The 21,511-nt window shown below is 30.3% G+C and overlaps 1 protein-coding gene across 1 annotated transcript; it reads right to left on the bottom strand.

The window, feature by feature from the left end:
* Positions 1 to 669: 669 nt before the first annotated feature.
* Positions 670 to 5,969, bottom strand: LOC143081731 (ETS homologous factor-like). The gene is made up of 5 exons (XM_076257461.1): positions 5,842 to 5,969; positions 4,702 to 4,839; positions 3,397 to 3,513; positions 1,724 to 1,916; positions 670 to 839 (listed from the first exon to the last, which is right to left on the bottom strand). The coding sequence occupies exons 1-5, from the start codon at positions 5,930 to 5,932 to the stop codon at positions 758 to 760; spliced, it is 621 nt and encodes a 206-aa protein (XP_076113576.1). The 5' UTR covers positions 5,933 to 5,969; the 3' UTR covers positions 670 to 757.
* Between the last annotated feature and the right edge of the window lie 15,542 nt (positions 5,970 to 21,511).

The raw sequence follows: 21,511 nt of genomic DNA, 5'->3' as shown, positions 1-21,511 counted from the left end.
AATTGACTGACAATTTCATTCCTCAGCTCAGTAGAGTTATCTGAAAAATTATGGCTAAGAATTAAGGTAGCACGTGCCGTTTGTCATTGTAAAAATTAAAAAAACAGGCACAATAGCGATAAACAGTTTATTATTGGACGTCTCAACTCGATTAATTTCCGTACCGGCTCAAACGAGAAAATCTCAATCAGATGACCAACGAAAATATCTAAGTACTGCGTGGTATGGGAATTAAGAGCAGCGAAATTTTTTTACGCAAAACTCGAAAATAATACCAACTGACAAACAATAGCATACAAAAACAACATAGAACAACATAGAAAATTGAAGACTGACTAACCTGAACCCCATTAAAAAAATTTCGAAGCGTTGTGCAAACCCTACTACATCTATGGTGTTGAGACTTGTTAGTATTGTGTTGATTGGTGACTATTTTATTGACTAAAATCTTAGAATTTAATTCAATTTTTGTTGAATCGTCTGGAATAATAGGGAATATAAATCGAAAATGTTTGACATAAAAGAGGCAGAAGGCAATCTAATAAGACGAAAAGAGATAGGAAACATGACAAAACCAGGTGAAGACTTACACGGTCTATATAAGACTACAGAGGGAATTAAAGACCTACTTTAGGAATCTTAATAGTCAACCAAAAATCAAAATTTTATTAAAATATTCCACATTTAATGTTATGTTTAGCTTTCATGAATATAAACATATGAAATTAACATTTACATAAATATATTTGGTGGACGTTCACCATCCGTCAGACATTGGTCCAAACTTGTACACAAGTCTTTGTTGAACCGGTGTCAGAATCTTGTCCTTATAATAATTCCTGAAAAGACAACATTTCGATTTAATGATCAAACTTTTACCACTGTTAATTAAAACTATAAGATATGATATAGTATACGAAATTGAAAATCACATATACTAAAGAAACGCTAAATTTGAAGTGTTACGCTTACACTTACTATAGAAGCTTAACTATACTTTAAAGAATTTTATAATACCGTTGAAATCTACACATTTTACTGCATCAGATGCGAATTTCTACAAATAAAGCTCGCAACAAAATACCTTTTTTCACAAACGTTGAATAGCTGGTACCATAAACGAAACAATGTAAATTTAATCCAGTACAACAGATTAGAGCTATGCACGAGGGAGATACATTTATTTATTTCAAATGAGTTTCTAATTGTTTTCTATGAAATTTTCATTCATAGTACTTCTTTTCTTAAATTATGATACACTTGAGAAAATTGCTCCTGGTTATGATAATTTTTACAAGAATCTTTTGAAACGGTAAAAACATAAATATAATCCGTAGCAATACAACATTAAAAGTTGAATGACAGACAACACGATGCCAAACAAAAGGAATCAACGCTTAAGATAACTTTCTTTTTATCCCTTCACATAGAAAACGTAATGCTGAGAAACACGAACCTATCATAATGCGAGAGTAAACTTGTTATAAGTACCTTCAGACAGAAAATAACGTCCAGCTCGTTTTATAGCATTCACCGTTTAACACAAACACAAATTAAAAACTATAAATATTAAACGTTAAATTCCAATCAACTCAGGACAATCACAAGTCTTTTACTATTGGAAACTTAATATATTGAAGTATACATGGTCAATTACTGTTAGAAATCCTTAATTTTTCGCTACTAGGCATTTTGCCAATTCAGTAGGGAACTAATATGTTACCTCATTGCACGACTCATCTTTTCATACGTCATTCGATTGTTGTTCTTCATTTCCCCCCACATGTGAGCTATATCTTTACTCCTCAGGATTTTGAACTCTCCAGAACTTCGGTTTGTCCATTTGATATGAGAAGGATTAAATTTTAGATTTGTCAAAAGACATAAAAGAAACTGCCATAACCGAATGTTTCCATCTGTAGAAAAAGAAGTAAATCAATGAGATGCACAGTGGTTAGTGTAAGTCAAGTATATATAAAATCTTTTTTGTGAATATTCTTCGAATGCAAAGTAATTCTCAGTGAAGAGTACTTAAATAAAACAATTATAAACATCCAAGAAACAACATGAAAATATATAATACAAATAATGCAATTTTCCGGTTGAACTTTGTAAACTCCATGAAATCAAAATAATTAATTCTATTTGTTTTCATTTTTTTAATCTTATCTTATACTGATTTTTTTGTTGAGTTTCCTTAGCTAGCTATGACTAGTTATTCGCGTATATTAGCAAGTTATTTACGGATGCTTGTGTTTGACAATGGTTTGACGATCCGTGTATGTAAAGAATAAAGTACAAATTTGAAGACCAAAAATTCTGAAAGATTTTTTCCAAATACAGCTATGGTAAACTATTCCTGGGATAGAGAAATTTGATATTTTGAAAAATTCTTAGCTTTGTAAACAGTTAATTGAAATTCATGTCAACACAAAAGTGCTTACTACTTGGGTGGTGATACACAGTTAATTATTGTGTAGCTTTGCTTAATCTTATTTGGTGTTTGCCCTATAGTAAATCAAATAAAAGTATTTAATTGTTCAACAATGTTTAAACTATATCAAAACAATTAAAAGCAGAAACTAAAGAAATTTTTAAAACAACTTGATTATTGTCTTCAAAACAAATCTTTGATTTTTTTAATACAAATATAACTGTTATTGAATTCAACCAGGCAAATTGTTGTTGATTGAAGCATGCATCTTTTTGAAATTCCCAAAATGCATTCTTGATGACCTTCTGCTGTTGTCTATTCTATGGTCGGGTTGCTGTTTCTTTGACACATTCCCCATTTCCATTCTCAATTTTATTATATTTTTTTAACAAATCACAATGTATAATTGAGTAATGCCGCTTTGTATAATCACTTAATTTTACATGATTTCAATACGTTACCAGTATGTATATTATATTAAAATATGTTTTCAATACATTTTACTATGCCAAAATAAGAATAATTTCAAAACATACATAGCTGTAATTGTCATGTGTTTGGATGATGTTAAATGTCGAACGGCTTTACCGTAAAAATACGTGAACACTTTAGTATGTAACACGAACCTTAATGAAATTAAGTCATATGCAAGGTAGTTCACTTTAGGTTTATTTTTTCACAACTGTAGCTAGCTTTGCTAAGTATAACACTAGGTTAAACTCCTCAATTTATTTCGGAAAATTGCTATTTCAAGCCTTGAACAACACAGTTGTAACAGTCGTTCGGCTTATTGATATAGTAGATAATTTGGGGTTGTCAGGTTTTTTTCTAACTACCCTGAAGTTCTGTTGTTGCGTTTCTTTATACCATTATTATTTTTATTATTTCTTGATTCATCAAACAACTTCTTGGATTAATCGCCATTTTTAAAAATTATTCAATGGTTTAATCATTAAACTTACTTTGACGATTTTGTTTTGATGAGAATATAGGTTTGTGCATAGTCGTCTTTTGAAAATCTTCTGTCGCTTTTATTTCAGTTGCATACAAGGGTACGACCTTCGGAATTGGTCCTAATTCTAAAATGTAAAGAGTTAATATTATCACAATATTCAGTTCTGTATGCCAAATACATGAAACACTAAAAGGCATTAACCATGTTAACATTTATTTTCATTGACGTAACAAATAAAACTATTGATGCATAAGTCGCCAATGCCTTAGTCCGTTGCAGTGTGTGTTACATTTTAATGTTGTGTCGTTGTTCTCCTCTAATATTTTTGCGTTTCCCTCAGTTTTAGTTTGTTACCCCGATTTTGTTTTTTGTCCATAGATTTATGAGTTTTGAACAGCGGTATACTACTGTTGCGTTTATTTGAAGCAGTCAGTGAAGTTTGTTTATTGTTGTGCTTTCAAACAAGTAGTGAGTAATTGATGACCTTCACAGTCCTTGTCTTAGTTTGTTTTTCTAGTAAATGTTATGTACGTATACTAGTATTATTGTCAAATATTTAATGTTGTCGAGCAATTTTCAAGTGGCTTCTCGTTTTTTATAAATGTAAGGTGAGTTTTTTTATTACAGACTTCCTTCCTTAAATTGCATGCTTTAAACTTCAATAAAAAACAACAAGGCCGATATCACATATTGAAGGTCTAATGAAGAATGTTGATATCAGTAAAATATGAAGTATGAAATAGGACAGATCTGGTAAAGTTTCAGATGGGAATTTGTTCTTACTATAAGGGATGTACATCTAAACCTATTGTGAAAATATTCATTTGAAATTGTTAAGATATTCTACTTTCAGATATCGTCGAGTATTTCTTTTGTTTGAATTCTTATCCTGCTGATAAGAACACGATAAAAGAGTTATCTTTTTTAAGAGAAGTCAAAAGAGGGTTATAAAGAGTTTGCTGAATCAAGCGTTTTCTTTTATTATAAACACCAGCTACGATTTTTATCGTAAATTAGTTGAGTATGACAATAACCTCATCATAGCTACCAGGATACATAATTGGGTACACCAGATATCAGACTCATAATGACGCTCGAGTAAAAAAACGTTTAAAAAAGGTCAAATAAAGTATGAAGTTGAAGAGCATTGCAGATCAACAAACCGAAAGGTTTTGCAAAATGCAGTTGAGGTAATCTAAAATCATAAAAAAAATAGCTGCATCGAATGTGAGAGCAGAGTACTAAAGAGAAATGTCGTCTGGTTTTATTAGCATGTTTCCCATGTGAGATACAGAATCGATATTCTACCAACCTGTCTCCGATTTTGCGTAAATGTGTAAGTGTTTCGATTCGTCTTTGCTAAGTATATCATATGGAAGTCCGTGCAGATAAATGACATTTTCATTTACTATTTCATCTGTTGTCGATGAAGGTTCTCCATGATAACCATCTGTAATAATATGTATTCAAAATGATTTAAGAATATAAAATTGTAAAAACAATGTTTTCAGATATATCAGAATTAAAGCAACAGTAGTTTTACGCTATTAAAATATAATAAATTAGTTTAAGAAAAAAAAAACAAAAAATTAAAACAATTTCAAATAAAATCTTACAAATTTATGCAACAAAAAGATCATGCACATGTTAAAAAGAAACAAAAAATTTAGGGAATCGGATACATTCCAAAAGGAGTAACCATCCGCGTCGGCAGGGGAAGCATATTGCACATACAATACGAATCAACATTCGGTCAAAATTGCATAGTCTGGAATCGGACACAAACGACAAAATCATAAATGAAAAGACTATTATGGTATCTGAAATAAACTGCGACACATGTCACTATAAACAGTAGGGTTGTTTTTACATTTAAAGTGATAGACACACAGTATTTTAATAATTTAAACTATAGCTATTAGAAAGATTTTTTTCCTAGGAATGAATTGACTCAAAATATCTGTAAAAGATTTAGGTATAAATTTCATTTATGCGGTATTTTGCTTATGACTTAAATGAATAAATGCGTTTTGCCAAACTTTAGCATTCGATTTTTTTCTATTCATACAAAACATTATATTACTATGTACTGTTCTAAAAAAAGAAATTAGATTTTGTAAGAATTTAACAAATAGTCGAAAGGACGTATCGCTTAATAAGTGCATTTTTTTAATTACCAACATCACTTTTATTCATATTGCTTAACATTTTAATCTGCGTAAATTTCTTGAAAAGACACGCTTCATTATGAAGCAGTGTACGTTTGTCTACCTATCTGGTTAATTTAATCTCTTCAATCATTTTATCTTCACACAATTTTGTAACATTATATTTAACAATCAAGTACTTTTCGTCACTAACAAATACATAAATTACTTCCAAAAAGACATAATTGCTACAAAGAATGATAGGACCAAGGATAACTGTTCATATGGATTGAACTTTTTTTTACCTTCAGACACTCCATCTTCGTTTAGGAAATCAATAGGTTCTTCCGTACAAACTGTAGAATCTGAAGACTTTAGATGATACATGTTTGGCATGGTATGATACGTCAATGCCTTACAGTATCGTAGCTTAATCTGTAACAATTAATTCACAATGTTACTCATGTTACTACATGTATTTCATAAATGCATTACAGATTTGTAGAACATAATAGATTACTTTATGATGTAAGAAATATAGATATCTGTTGCACCATACAAACATGTTCAATATTTCCTGTTTTCCTTTTGTTTTCCTTTTTTTGTGTATTTTGCATAATATAGAATCATTTTGATTCTACAAAGATTCTGGTTCGGAGTTAAAAATACATCACTATATAAATTTCATTCTTCTGAAAAGCTTTTCTGGATTTATCTTCATCATTTGAAAGCAAAAAGTTTATAAAAACCAGAACAGGTGAAATATCTAAGTTGATAGCTTCAAGTTAAATAAAAAAAATAAAGAACTCCTATGATTCTAGACGGAAATTCCCCGAGCAAATGACAAAATCACAAGCTCAAACACATCAAAAGCATCTGTCAGATTCCTGACTTGGTACAGGCATTTTCGTTTGTAGAAAATGACGGACTTAACCAGGTTTTACAGCTATGTTAACCATTAAATTGTATGACAGTCGCATACAATTCCATTTCATTGACAACTATGTGTGAACAAAACAAACAGAAATAACAGGAATATATGTCACCGATAGGGGTATACATATGTTGTTACAGTCTACATCATGGTCACTATAACAACAAATTGTATTTAACACTCTATAGACAAAGTACATAAGCTACAATGAAAACCAAGGATATAAAATTGACCAGAACAAAATTATACAATGGCGAGATTTTAAAAGACCGAGAAACACCAAAAGTATATTAAAAAAAATTTGACTAAACATAAAAAAATAAAAATACAGAAAGCAATCAACATTGTGTTATAATCTAACCACAAAGCATGTAGGGTCGACATTTCCGGCGGAAGTTAGAACAATAGTTTCGTAGTAATTTGTAGATTTATAAACTTACACTTTAACGAAATATGTATTATAAATGATAGCAGCACAGAAATAAAGACAACTTAACCATTGATACTCTGAAGAACTGATAGCTCAACAGCGGTAGTATTGACCAAGGACTGTATAAAATGAAAACAACACCCTGAAGTGTTTTACCTGATTTTTACTTATACATGTATCATAAAATGTATTCGAAAGAGAGCAAGAGTAATTATTTATTTCGAAATGGATTGATTTTAGGACATCTTAAAGAGTTACCAGTGAAACATTATAAATTTTAATGATCAAAATCATGCTAAATAAACAAAAGAAAGCAGAAAAAGAAGCAACTCGTTTGAAAATCTTAAATGCCAATCACTTTAATAATGTTTCGATGTTTAAAAGAAATAACATAATATGCTCAGTTGTATTTGAAAGAATATGATCTTATGCATCGACCGATTCTTTTCTGTTTTCAACATGAAAACCAAACTGTTTTTAAACGGGCTGCTGCATGAGAGGCATTGGTAGCCGAAACAAAATCAAATGCTTTGCTAAACATATTTGAGTTTTGTTACTGTAAAATATAATATCGACGTTATCAACAATAACTGTAATGAACACCTAATGAAAATGAACACCTTTGACAGGTGTTTCTGCTTGTCAATCTTGGCATCCACATGTGTTCACTGTGAATAGAGGACTCCCGTTAATAAAATTAAAAGATCAAGTGTGTACAAAAGACTAATCTTTGATTTCCGGACTAACCCCGTTATTTACTTTATTAAACTGTATTAGGAAAATGTGTAAAATCGCCATTTATAACTATAAGTATAGCAAAAAGTAAAATCACAAAAAACTGATCTCGGAGGAAAATTCCGAAAGGTATTACCTAATCAAATGGCAAAATCTAAAGCACAAGCACATTAAACGAATGGATAACAACTGTTATATTCCTGTCTTAGTACATGCATTTGCGTATGCAGAAAATGGTGGATAAAACATGGTTTTAAAACTACATGAAGCTAAACCTTTCACTTGTATGACAGTCAGATATGCTCACTCTGTCGATACGGCCGATGTTAGCTTCGTTTGAAATAATTGAATTCCTTAATATTTAATAAAATTGAGAATGGAAATGGGGAATGTGTCAAAGAGACAACAACCCGACCATAGAAAAAACAACAGCAGAAGGTCACCAACAGGTCTTCAATGTAGCGAGACATTTCTCTGTTTTGGTTCGTAGATTCTAAATGAATTTATAAGTTTTGAACATCGGTAAACTTCTGTTATCTCTCTACTTTTGTAAGGTTTAATTTTAAAACAGCTAACTTCAAACATTGCTGCGTACCTGATAACTATTTAAGACTGGTCGTCTGAAATATGTCTTACTATATATGAACTCTGTATTCTATTAAAGACTGAACATATGAATCAAAATAGTATCATGCATATAAATTGAAACTTTTGATTATTGCAGAAATGTAAAACAAAAAGTTAAACAAACCTGTTTCGATTACTCTTAATTCTCTCGATGAAGAACTACACTCAATAAAGTCTCCAAATTAGGAATGAAACAAGTATATGTTAGATTATATTAAAGTTGGAAAAAAATAAAATGGAATTCTTTTTGATCATTCATTTAAAAAATCTAGAATAAAAGATGTACAAGAGTACATCCTAGTTTAGATAATTATGAGAATTATATTGTCAGTAAATTGTCAATTGAGAAACACAAGTAACAGACTCGACAAAACCACAGGTATGTTTCTCACGATATCATATAAATATATATAAACATTTGATTCGTTTACATATGTGGTGATATTTGAGAATGAAGTATATCAAATAATAAAATTTTAGAAAAATTAAATTGATACAAAAGATTATCGCTTGATAATATGTTTACCCTAAACAAAAACGGCTAATGCAGATGATATCAAACCCTATCTCATTGTGTAGAAGTACAAAATTTGACGAAAGGTTAATTATAGATATTTTTCAGGAAAAATAGAAACAAATAGCCTCTCAGATTGATAATATGTTGATGTAAAAAGAAAAATCTCTCGAACTTGTTTGAATGGCAAAAAGGGATGTAGAGATTTAACTGAAACAAGGAAAAAAGTTTTGAAAAGTCTTCAACATTTATAATTAACTTATTTCATAGAAAAAACATATATTACTTGTCATTAGCAGTTTAACGTGATAAATAATGTTACTATCGTTGTTTGAAGGATCTGCTTTCCCTTCTAGAGCATCAAATATAATTCCCATTTTTTGTCGGGGGTTTGTGTTGCACAATCTTAATTTGTTCTATGTTCTGTTTTGTGTACTGTTCGTCGTGATGTTGTTTATTTCGTTTTTGCCATGACATATTTCGTATTTTTTCAACTCATATGTTTTAATGTCCCTTTGGTATCTTCTGTCATTCAAATATATATGTATGTCTGCTTAAGCTGGTAGTTTCAGAACTTTTAATTATAACAAAACTTATGAGCATAAAACAGTAAGAAAACATGACCAATAATGCAATGGTTTTTGTTTTGGTGTTGAATCCTTACTTTAAATAACATGACATATTTGTTATAAAAAAAAATATGACTTTATATACATATACATTGTACTGAATTTCATTTAACTGAAATTTCGAGAGAAATGAATATTTAAAAGTGTATTATTTAAAACTTAAAAAAAGTGTTTAGCTCTGTAGATAGTTTTATTTTTGGAAATATCCACAGAAACACTAGCAAAGGGCCCTATTTAATTTTATTCAACTATATCACGTGCTGACTTTACCCATTTCATCGCAATACATATTCAACAATAAAAGGCCAAGCGTCATATGAAATCAATAATTGGAAAGTCCATATGAAATATTTTTAATAAGCCTTGACCTAAACCCAAGTATTTAACATACCCTAAATTGAATTGTTGTCCATGTAAAAGGTAACTCACCCGTAACTGAAATGAACACTCGAATAGATTCCAGGTTGTGACATAATGTTCAAGTTTAAAAGTAATATTGTCACAAGTTGAAAAAAAAAATTTAAATAAAAAAAACCTGTTAAATGATATTAAATTTTCAACCATTCCAATGAAATGTGTTTTTCTTTTTGAATGACATTTTGTTAAGCCGTAACATTAAATTGGGTATTTATTTATCAATATATAATGACTTAACGTTTTTGGTGACATTAAACCGTCATTGTAAAGTTAAATGATTTGCTTGTTCTCATTCCATTGTATGTTATATATTTATATTATTTGTCCACTGATTAAAATTAAAGAGCTGAGGTTTGAGTTCTGAAACAAACTCATTTACGCATTTGGATGGCCAATATCAATTTATGTTTTTTTTTAAGTTTTGGTGTGATAGTAGACCTATGATAGTTTAATTTGAATACGGAAGATTTAGAGCTTGGAATATAGACAGCTGTTTTCTATCTGAGATTGTATGTTTGCATTTATTTGTATAATTTTTTGTGACTATTCTTATTTCTGTTGCATCATAACCCACATCTCTTGTAAATGAAATCTGCAATAATCTTCGTGTAGGTAGAATATCATGTTGGATAGTTATTAAATGTCCAATGCCAACTCGTTTTGACACATTATATCTTATTCTAAGTCTTTGCTAAATATCGCGTGTTTAGCGATCTATTATCTGTTAATGATTGAAATATTTTCAATTATTTCATTGTTATTTACAACATTAGGTTTAACATTGTATGGTTACCAGCTCTCCTCCAACGTTTTGTTTCACTCAAAAAATGACTTTATAAATAAAATTAATACATGTTTAAATTCATAGAATTTTTGGGGAATGTATTTGAAAAATCCTCAGCGACAAATAAAAGGAGAAGAAAAGTTTCGGTCATGACATTTTTATACAAACTGGAATTTTACTAGTTAAAAAGGTCAGTTATTAGAAAAAAATAGGCCAGTATGTATCATTTTCACGATATTTGACAAGATGTACTTTTATCAGTATTATCAAATGTTCAAACAATAGCTTCATGACAATCAATTTGTCCTAAAATTTAAAAATATGACTAGAAACTGGTACGGACAAATTATGATTATACAACTATGTTTCTGTTGATTTTTTGTCATGATAGTAGCTACTTAATGGCTGAAGCAATTTGTGGCATGCTACAATGATAATATATAGTTTGTCAGCGCTTCATCGTGTCAATGTTAACATCGACATGTGATATTTTCTTTATATACGACTAACATTTATCATTTCAAAATAAACTGTCAGTTCTATTGTACCTCGCTTATCAAATAGATGGATTAGAAAAACACTGAATTTTGGAACTTTTTTACATGAATATTTAAAACACAGAATGACAACATGCAAATAAATGAACTCATCATAGATCCAAGGATTGAAATTTTGTATTTACGCTAGACTCGTGTTTAGTCTATAAAAGACACATCAGTGACGCTCGAATATAATAAAGCTTGGAAAATCAATTTGAATTATATTAAAACGACAATATATTATACAAATATGGCATAATACGGTATCCAAAACCTCTTTTATTTTAATAATGAATAATACCTGGTCGTGGAAACGATATGAATATGCTAATTGGTTGTTACTCTAAATAAAGTCTTCAATTACACTCGATTGAATGATATTTATCATTACGGGTAGCTACTGTACCCTTTACTCTATTAAAGCAATCGTTTAAAATTTAATGTGGTTGTTTTTTATCACTGAATCTTTCACGACAACTAAATAAAGGCAACAGTAGTACACCGTTGTTCAAAAGTCACAAATCGATTGAGAAAAAAGCAAATCTGGGTTACAAACCAAAACCGAAGGAAAAACGTGATAGGTAACTGTAGATTATTTAACTCTACGATTATCTAGATTAAAAAACAAGGGAGTTTCGAAACCAACCTTTCCTCAGCGTTTTTAATAACGACTTTTCAAGTATGTTGTCTTTCGTTAGCTTGCTCTCTCAAATTAAGTTACTAAGATTTTCAGATAAACAGAGAGTTGATTGAGTTTTCTTGAACTTGTTTAACTTTACAACATTATAATATGCCTGTCCTCATGATTGATTTAGTAACTTTAAATCAACCAAAAACACATATATTGATTATTTGCGTATACATTTTAACTGTTTCACAACTTAGTCTGCTTTTTATTTTGTATATTTTTTGCTTGCATAACTTTTGATCAGATAAGTTACTTAAAGACAATTTTGTGAACTTTGAAAATTTATTTAGTGCATGACCTTTCCTTTAGAAGTATAGCATTCAGGTTACTATGTGTGCATGCAGCTCGACACAAACCTCATCGGGATATAGAGATACTTTCCCTGAAGTGTTTTTATTTGTTGCTATGATATATTACAAATTAAAATCACAATCGTTCCTTCTGTGAAAGTCAGAAAAAAATAAGTTGTTGATATTAATCGAGGAAGAAATTTAGCTTAAGTTTAAAAAATATTTGGAAATATATTGTATAAGTTTGTATTGATTAGACCGGCAAAATTGAAAAAAATCAAGTTTGGCTATCTCAATGAAAAAATAAAACATGGTTAACAATTTTATAAATGAAAAAAAAATAGACGAAACTAATTGACAATGCAGAAAGTACGTGTACAGAGATAATTAAGATTCAGTCTCATTAAACCATTGTTGCTGGATCATTTAGCAATCGTGTTTAACCCCATACACATTTAATCAAAGGCCTTTATCGGTAATTTTCTGTGCATTATATCGCATTCAAATTTCTTAGAAAAAAGTGGTAAAAAAAACATTGACGGACAAAAATATCTGGGCGGTTCAATGATACAAATGCAGGAGTAGGTATTCAAAAATTGATATTTTTACATTAAAGAAGTTTTTTAAATTCAGGGCATTCAAAATCATCGGTTAAAAGTTAGTAAACAAGATTATTTACCTTTGGTACTTGTATCGGGTGCAATTGAACGATTTGAATTTAAATCGTCGATGGCAAAATCAAACAACACATTATTGTAGTAGTTTCAGTTGCAAAAGGTTTGTTTTGAATCTAAGAGATGATTAGGACAAACTGGTCCTTGGGAAGGTATTTACAGGTACAACTTGGTGTTTGTTTGGCTTTCCAACTATTTTGATCTGAGCGTGTCTGATATGAATCTATGTTGACGAAACGAATTTTAAGTCGAGTACCTTTGATAACTATTATAATCCATAATTAAGGATCTTTCACTTAAATAGTACAACACCTAATAGTTAACAATTTTTATTTTAGAAAGGAGAGTTTATCTGTGTCAAGATATTTTATTCATTATCTAAAGGTCTAATAGTCTGTGATGTGACATTTCCAATTATTTGGTTTCATTTTTTTTTAATAAATTGCAAAACGTCTTTGTAAAAAATTTAATACGATTTATCATCTTGTATTATCTGCATTACATTAAAGAAAAAATTAGCAGTTTAAAATCGAACATTTTTTTTTGTCGCTCAACTTGATTTCTTATCAAGGTACTTTCCCTCCTAAAAACCATGAAGACCAGTTGTTAAATATTTCCCTGCTGAAAACTGTGAAAAATGCTGTCATATTTGACTCAGCCATGCGCAGTTTAATACTACGATGTTTTTGTGAATAAAATTAATTTAGGAAATTCCAATTCACTGTTTGAAAACATCATTTGCATTATTACCAGACAGTATTTTAAAAAAAAAAATTAGATTATTTTAAGGAATTAAAGATTTAGCATTACAAACAAAAAGATATAAACGAAATATGTTGTCTTAAATCTAAAATACATCGGCAATTGTTATTCTGTAAAGAATAAAAAAAATTGTCCAAATGATGAAGTCGTTGATATTTATTTTTATATATTTTTTTTGTATAACAAAACGTGAAAATTTGATTTGTTTCTGGACAGCTTTAGTCTTTAACTTTTTAAGAGAGCGCATACACTAAATTATATATATTTTATTATGAGCGTCACTGATGAGTCTTATGTAGACGAAACGCGCGTCTGGTTTACTAAATTATAATCCTGGTACCTTTGATAACTATTATATCATAATCAAAAAGGGCTATTTTCCAACTTCACAAGTTTTTTTTAGACATCCGTTAGAATATTATTCAACTATCACATTCCAGCAGCACCTGCATACGGGGTATACATCTCCAAATTGATACGATATTCCCGTGCTTGCATTTCCTATCATGATTTTCTTGATAGAGGGTTGCTTCTCACTAGGAAGCTATTTAACCAAGAGTTCCAAATGGTGAAGTTGAAATCATCCCTTCGTAAATTTTACGGACGCCATCACGAGTTGGTTGACCGTTATGAAGGTACCGTTTCACAAATGATATCGGATATGTTCCTTACGTCGTAACTGCAATCACATTCCCTTTAATGAATGTGACCTACCGAATTAACTATTTACAGGATTCGTTATAACATAAGCAACACGACGGGTGCCACATGTTGAGTAGGATCTGGTTACCCTTCCGGAGCACCTGAGATCACCCTTAGTTTTTGATGGGGTTCGTGTTGCTTATTCTTTAGTTTTCTATGTTGTGTCATGTGTTCAATTTTTTGTCTGTTTGTCTTCTTTCATTTTTAGCCAGGCGTTGTCAGTTTATTTTCGATTTATGAGTTTGGCTGTCACTCTGGTATCTTTCGTCCCTCTTTCATAAATAGAATAGACCGATAAATATAAAATTTATGTGTCAAAATTAATTACGAATATACTTAAATAAGAATGTTTCTTTATCTGTTTATATGATTGCAACTTTTAACCCTTAATAATAACATAAGATGTATGTTTCATTATAATACTTTATTCTGATTGGCTAACTGCACATCACGTGTTATTCCGTAAGCAGTTGCATTGCTCAATACAACTTTTCATTCATGATAACACGTGGTCAAACAATAAAGTGCACAGGTGAATTAAATAAAAAAATATATAAAATTCGTGTTTTCATGATCATAGCTAAAAAATGTAATTATAAGTATTGAATGCTTCTTTTTGTAACTTTATAGGGTTGTAAAAGCGTTGACCGTGCGCACATTTTTAGAATGAAGCGCTTCCGCGCTCATACAAAATGTACTTCGGTCAACGCTTTTACACCCCAATAAATTTACAAAAAGAAGCATTCAATTCTTAAATGTATTTGATTTAGTACCGGTGTTAATCACTATGCCAATACGAAAGGTGGTGTATGAAAGACGGATATTCGTAACCCTCCTAGTCACCTTGAAAACTCCGTTTTTGTTAACCTGGAAATGACTTTGTTTATAGCTATATTCTCTTCCTTCTTAATTTGTGTGTATTTCTATTTCGATGTCCTTATAATATACTAATGTTATTGTAGAGCTATACACCTCTTGTTTCTTTTAAAAGAGAGGTGAATGCTTACAAAGGGATATTATAAACTCACAAGTGGAGAAAAACCAACAATGGCACGGCTTACAAAGAAAAAAAAAACAATAGACAAACAACAAGAGGTGTATAACTGTGTTATGGATGAACACGGAAGGCTAATATCATATTTGTGCTTGTCAAAGAAAAATATACTGTATATAGTGTGTTCTGGGTGTTATTTCAAATTGCAAATAATATTCGTGAGAATAGAGAAAACATATCGGAAAATGTTATCTGCTATTATCAGTAGTGTATACTGCGTAAAACAAATAATTTTACGATAGATATTTTACAAATTTATTTAGTTTTTTATGTAAAGATTGAAAATTAATTTGATGCCACTGTCATACAAGTGATAAGATTTTAGCTTATTTTAAAACCAGGTTCAATCCACCATTGTTTACTTAAAAAATGTCTGTACCAAGTCAGGAATATAACACATGTTATTTATTCGTTTGATGTGTTTGAGCTTTTGATTTTGCCATTTGATGAGAGACTTTCCTTTTTGAATTTTCCTTCGAGTTCAGTATTTTTGTGATCTAACTTTTAATAAACTTACCTATATAAAACATAAGTCATTACGAAATTTTGTTTTCTTGGATAAAATGAAACAAAAGTCGGTCTTTAATTCAATGTGATATGAACAATATTATCAAGTATTATTTAAAGAATTAAAACACCACGTTACAAATTTCATGCGTGCGAAGTGCTTTCTTGATTATTCGTCAAGAGACATTCAAATCGTTTACGTCGAATAGAAACTGTCAATGTAATGACAAATACGAAAATCTTAGACCCTTCAAAACACAACATGGAAAAATAAAGACTTAGCAACACAAAACCTATAAACAAAACGGTGGTAATTTAATTCGATATGAACAATTTTATCAAGTAATCTAGAATAATGTAGATAGTAAATATTTACAAAAAAACAAATTTATGTTATTCTGGTTGTTTACTTGCATTATTTAAATGATCTATATTGGAAGTGATTTTACCAATTTTACATATTTGCTTTTGTCAATCCAAAATTGAATGCTGGTTGTACATATATTTCTCTGTTATATTAAATGTAATTGATGTTCCTAGTTTATTTTATATAAACAATATTTCATATTGGAAATGAGAAAAATAATATTAGCTTAATATGCACACAAAATCATAATGAATGGAAAAAACAAAGCGAGGATAAAGGTACGTATTTTTTTTAAAACAACATGTTATATATTTCATGGGTCCGAAACGCTTTTCGGGATTACCTTCATCGGGAATGTTTAAAGGCGAATATTTGAAAGCCAAGAATGCATATGGACCAAAAATATGAGGAGCTATATTATCAATAACATTAATGGTACTGAATTTTCTGCACCAGATGTGCATTTCGACAATCAATGTCTCATCAGTGATACTCGAGCCCAAAATATTAGAAAATTCAAAGCTTATCGAAATTATGAAGAGATATAAAAACAAATGATAGCAAAAGCAGGGAAAGGAATCAGAGCTTTGCATGAGGGAGATATATTTCTACATCAAAGGTAAACTTGTGGAGTTTAAAACTTAGTTTTTAATAGTTTAAAAGTTAATTATGGACAATTATCGAAAAGTTTGTTATAAATCATGTCAGTGACAAAGTACTGACTTCCAGGCTGACGATATCATCATGGGCAAATAGTCCATCAGCAGAGGTAATTACCCAGTATTTTAAAGAATTAAAACACCACGTCATAAACTTCATGAGTGCAAAGTGCCTTTCTTGATTATTCGTCAAGAGACATTCAAATCGTTTACGTCGAAGAAAAACTGGCAATGTAATGACAAATACGAAAAACACAGACCCTACAAAACACAACATGGAAAAATAAAGACTGAGCAACACAAAACTTTTACACAAAACAGTGGTTACTTAATGTGCTCTGGAGGGGAAAACATATCCTGCTTCACATGTGCTTACATTTATGTAACTCATGGTTGGTACAACTTCATCGATTAAAATTAACCAATGATGTTGCTATCGGGAGAAAATGAACGAAATTGTTGTAACAACAATTTGAATATATCCGTTGTCGTCATTGACATATATATTCATTACATAATTGCCATCCAAGTTGTGATGTCGTCTGTAAAACTTTTTCAAAGGGATGAATTTAACTATGCTACTTTTAACCCTTGTTTCAATAGTTGTCTTGTTAGCAACAATTAAAGTATGATAGAAAATGTAAGCTCTATAACTAAGCAATGTTAACTTCATTTGTATTTCCTGCTGTTTTGTTGTAGAAAATATTAATATAACAAATAATGCATGATGTCCTTAAAGTATCGATTCTAGGTACTAAAGATGTTTAACATCTTGAACACGTGTCAATGTGCTCTTTTCGTTTGTCTTTAAAATAATTCAAACTTTAATGTTTAGTCCCTTTTTGGTAATATACTTATGGCGTGGCTCGGTCTTTATATATCCTGCCCTTGTGTTATTGTGCTATGGTCCTTTTTTATTGTCAATATAATAGAATTATCTGCGACTGCCATACAAGTTGGAGGTACGCTAGCTGTTAAACCAGGTTTAGTCCATCATTTTCAAAATAAGAAAATGCCTGTAACAAGTCAGCAACATGACAATTGTTTTTCATTCGTTTGATGTGTTCGAGTTTTTGATTTTGCACTTTTCGTTTCGAATTTTTTATCTTGGTGTTCTGTGTTTTTATTATTTTACTTTTCACAATTGGGAAGCTGGGATCATCTCTTTTCAGATACGATGTTGTTCAACTGACCTTCATTGTCAACTGCTAGTAAAGTCAAGACATGAGACAGCACTTACTGTTTATGGGGCATCTTTTATTTCAAGTTCGAAATTTAAGTTTAAGTAAACTAATATTTGATTATAGTATCTAAAAGTTGTTATCTTATCAATAGGAAAGTACAAGAAAGGTCAATAAACTAAGATGATAACTCCTTCCTCCAAATAACTTCCACAATTTATCAAAAATAAATGCCATTGAGATTGAATAATAAACCGAATTTTAACCTTTTTATCAGTCATATACTTTGCTATGCTAATTTTGTCATAAATGTCATATTTGAGTTTAAATAACATTCACCACATCTTGTAGTCAATATACTACATTTATGAAGAAAATATGTAGATTTACGATACAGGAAAAATGAGTTTAAAATCAAAATCAAAGATATGTGTGTCAGTAAACACAAACAAATATACCAGACTTACTATCTAAAACTTCCTGGGTAGACACACTTTGTCTAACTGCATAGTGAGTGAAGTGCAATTTATACCCTTTAATGTTTATATGATCAATTTACTTTGGTATAAGATTTAAATTAAATTATACATCTAATTTCAGAACAGAAATCCCATTTGCTTCCTTTTTCCTACAAATTAGACCAATGAAATGTTCTTCCCAGTGCTATAAAACTTAAATGCCGAAATAAAAAAAAATGATGAGATAAATATCATATAACATTATAATATTTTATACCAAAAATTATGAATTTCTATTGCGTGATTTTGTTTCCTTACTTCATAACAAATCTGGCTAAATATTTATCAAACAGCAACATAGGTCTATGAAAATAGACATTAAGAGGTCAATGAACCTTAAGTTGTTAAATTATCAAGACATGCTCAATATTTCAAACATCTTAACTTTCTATAGGATAGATCTTTTAACCCTTAAAAGTCAGTAAGAAATCAATTTGGGGGGAAATTACTTACGACAGCACGTCAGACAATACTTTGCAATAGAAATTAACATTTTTAATTGAGACATCACCAATAAAAACTTATCAACAAATGTATAAACACCAGCATTAACACGACGGATGCCACGCGTGGAGCAGGATGTGCATAATCTTCCTGAGCATCTGATATCATATATGATTTTCGTAGTTCTTGCGTTGCAATAGACAACTTTCGAGTTCGATGCATTTCCGTCAAAAACTCTGGTTTTAGTGAACGTCATTTGTGCGTTTAGGGGCGTCGTCACTTCCGTTTCAATGTTGAGCGAGTGGTTGGAAAACTATAATTCTATATTGTACGAATTATTCTGCAAATTAAATTCTCAAAATTGACAATCAGCACTGCTGTCATTAGGGAATTGTCATTAAGTACCTACAGAACAACCATTATTTCTAGTTTATCCTGCACAACGACGATCACTAAGACGCTTGATGAACGTAAATAGTGCAGGGATACAGGCGATCCCCTCTATCTGGTAAATGACGTCATAAAGGCGCGCATAATTGACGAGTTTTTGCCGGTGACGGACTGGTCTATTCTTTTGTCTGCTGCTAGCATTTCTTCGTTGAGATAAGACATGACGTTGTCAGTTTCTTTTCGAATTATGAGTTTGAAAGTTGGTATTTTCTGCCTTTTTTCAAAAGAAATTTTGTATATTACACTTTTTAGTTATTTGTTTGTTTGTATTTGGTTGTTGTTATGATGGTGTTTACTGTGGGTTGTGGTTCATGAAATGTCGTAACGGGATGTTAATTTTGCAATTTTAACTTTTATGCTTTCTGAAGACGATATTTGAATTTTAGCGCACCTGTTAAACCAAATATGATTTGTATATCATTATCTTCTTATGTTTCTCATTTCTTAATTTTATGTATCCTTTAAATCAAAGGAGAAGGAGCGTTAAGACCATGTTTAAGAACAAGAATTTTTTTTTAATTTGCGCATGATGTTCGAAAATGTACAAAATTAATAATATATTACATGACAAACGATTTTTTATATTATGACTTTACAATAACGTCATACTATACACCATCTTTATGAAAACAAAGCAAACTGCGAATCTGATCTGTGAAAACATCGTGCCCAGGGAAGATATATAAAAATAACTTCAAAGAATTTTAATTATAACCATTATCAAATCTAAAGTAATTTCTTGAATGCACACATCCTTTTCCAATCTAATATGGAGTTTAATCTTGACGTAAAACAGACATCAGTGGTTGTCGTTTGTTTATATGTTGTTCATTTTTTGTATATAAATAAGGCCATTATTTTTTCTAGTTTGGATTGTTTAACATTGTAATTTCGGGGACTTTTATAGCTGACTTTGCGGTATGGGCTTTGCTCATTGTAGAAGGCCAAACGATGACCTATAGTTCTTAATTTCTATGCCATTTGGTCTCTTGTGGAGAGTTGTCTCATTGGAAATCATACGATATCTTCTTTTTTTTTTATAATAACTGCAAGTACTGTCAAATCGTATTTTCTTGTTAGTTATACCTGTTAATACTTTTCCGTTATTTAATGTTTACTTATTCAGGTAAATATCTCATCGCTCTGATTTTAGTAGACAATAATAATTACTTCTTCGTACTATGAACAACAAAATTATTTATTTTCTAAAAAACATTTTCATTTTCCATTTAAACTGTACCTTACAACAAAACTATTTTCATTTGTGTACTTTATTCTATTTGGAGGCTTTTTGTTCAAGATAAATTGTTTAACATCTCACAACGGTATACTACTGTTGCCTTTATCTATTTACCCCTTTTTATTGATTTTGTATTAACATTGTGTCATAGATCAAATTTATTCGTTCAGTGTATGTTCACTTGTGTTAATAGGTTTTTTGATTCAGTTAAGCCATTTCAATTGATATTTTATATATAGTGTGTCTTTTTATGTTATGATGTTATACTGTTGTTTCAGATAAGGGTGAAGGTTGGTACCTATTAAAACCTTTCAATCCGCTGCATATGTTTGCACCTGTCCTAAGTTAGGAATCTTATGTTCTGTAGTTCTCATTTATTGATGTGGTTCATACGTGTTTTTCGTTTTTTATATATATTAGACCTTTGATTTTCACGTTTGAATTGTTTTACACTTGTCATTTTAGGTGCCCTTTAAATTGCTTGCTGTTTGGTGTAAGCCAAACCTCAGTGCTGAATACTGTAAGTTGACCTATTCTAACATATTGTGAATTGAATTAAGAGTTGTCTCATTGACACTTATACCACATCTTCTTATATCTATTAACCAAATTTTATTTAAATCTATGAATGTTGGCGTTTGATATAATTTTATAAATAAGTATTTCCGTTATTCCGTTGTTTTTCTCTTGAAGTTGATGCGTTTCCGTCGATTCTTTATTTTAACCCAGATTTTATTTTGCTAAATCATATTATGACTTTTGAACAGGGTTAACAACTGTTTCCTTTTTTACAGGTTTGAACTTAGAATGAATCATCTTTCTTATCTTGT

This window comes from Mytilus galloprovincialis, chromosome 7, assembly GCF_965363235.1.
Source record: "Mytilus galloprovincialis chromosome 7, xbMytGall1.hap1.1, whole genome shotgun sequence".
In the NCBI taxonomy this organism is placed as follows: Eukaryota; Metazoa; Mollusca; class Bivalvia; order Mytilida; family Mytilidae; genus Mytilus; species Mytilus galloprovincialis.
The sequence above is the reverse complement of the archived record's forward strand: the minus strand, read 5'-3'. Positions and strand labels throughout refer to the sequence as shown.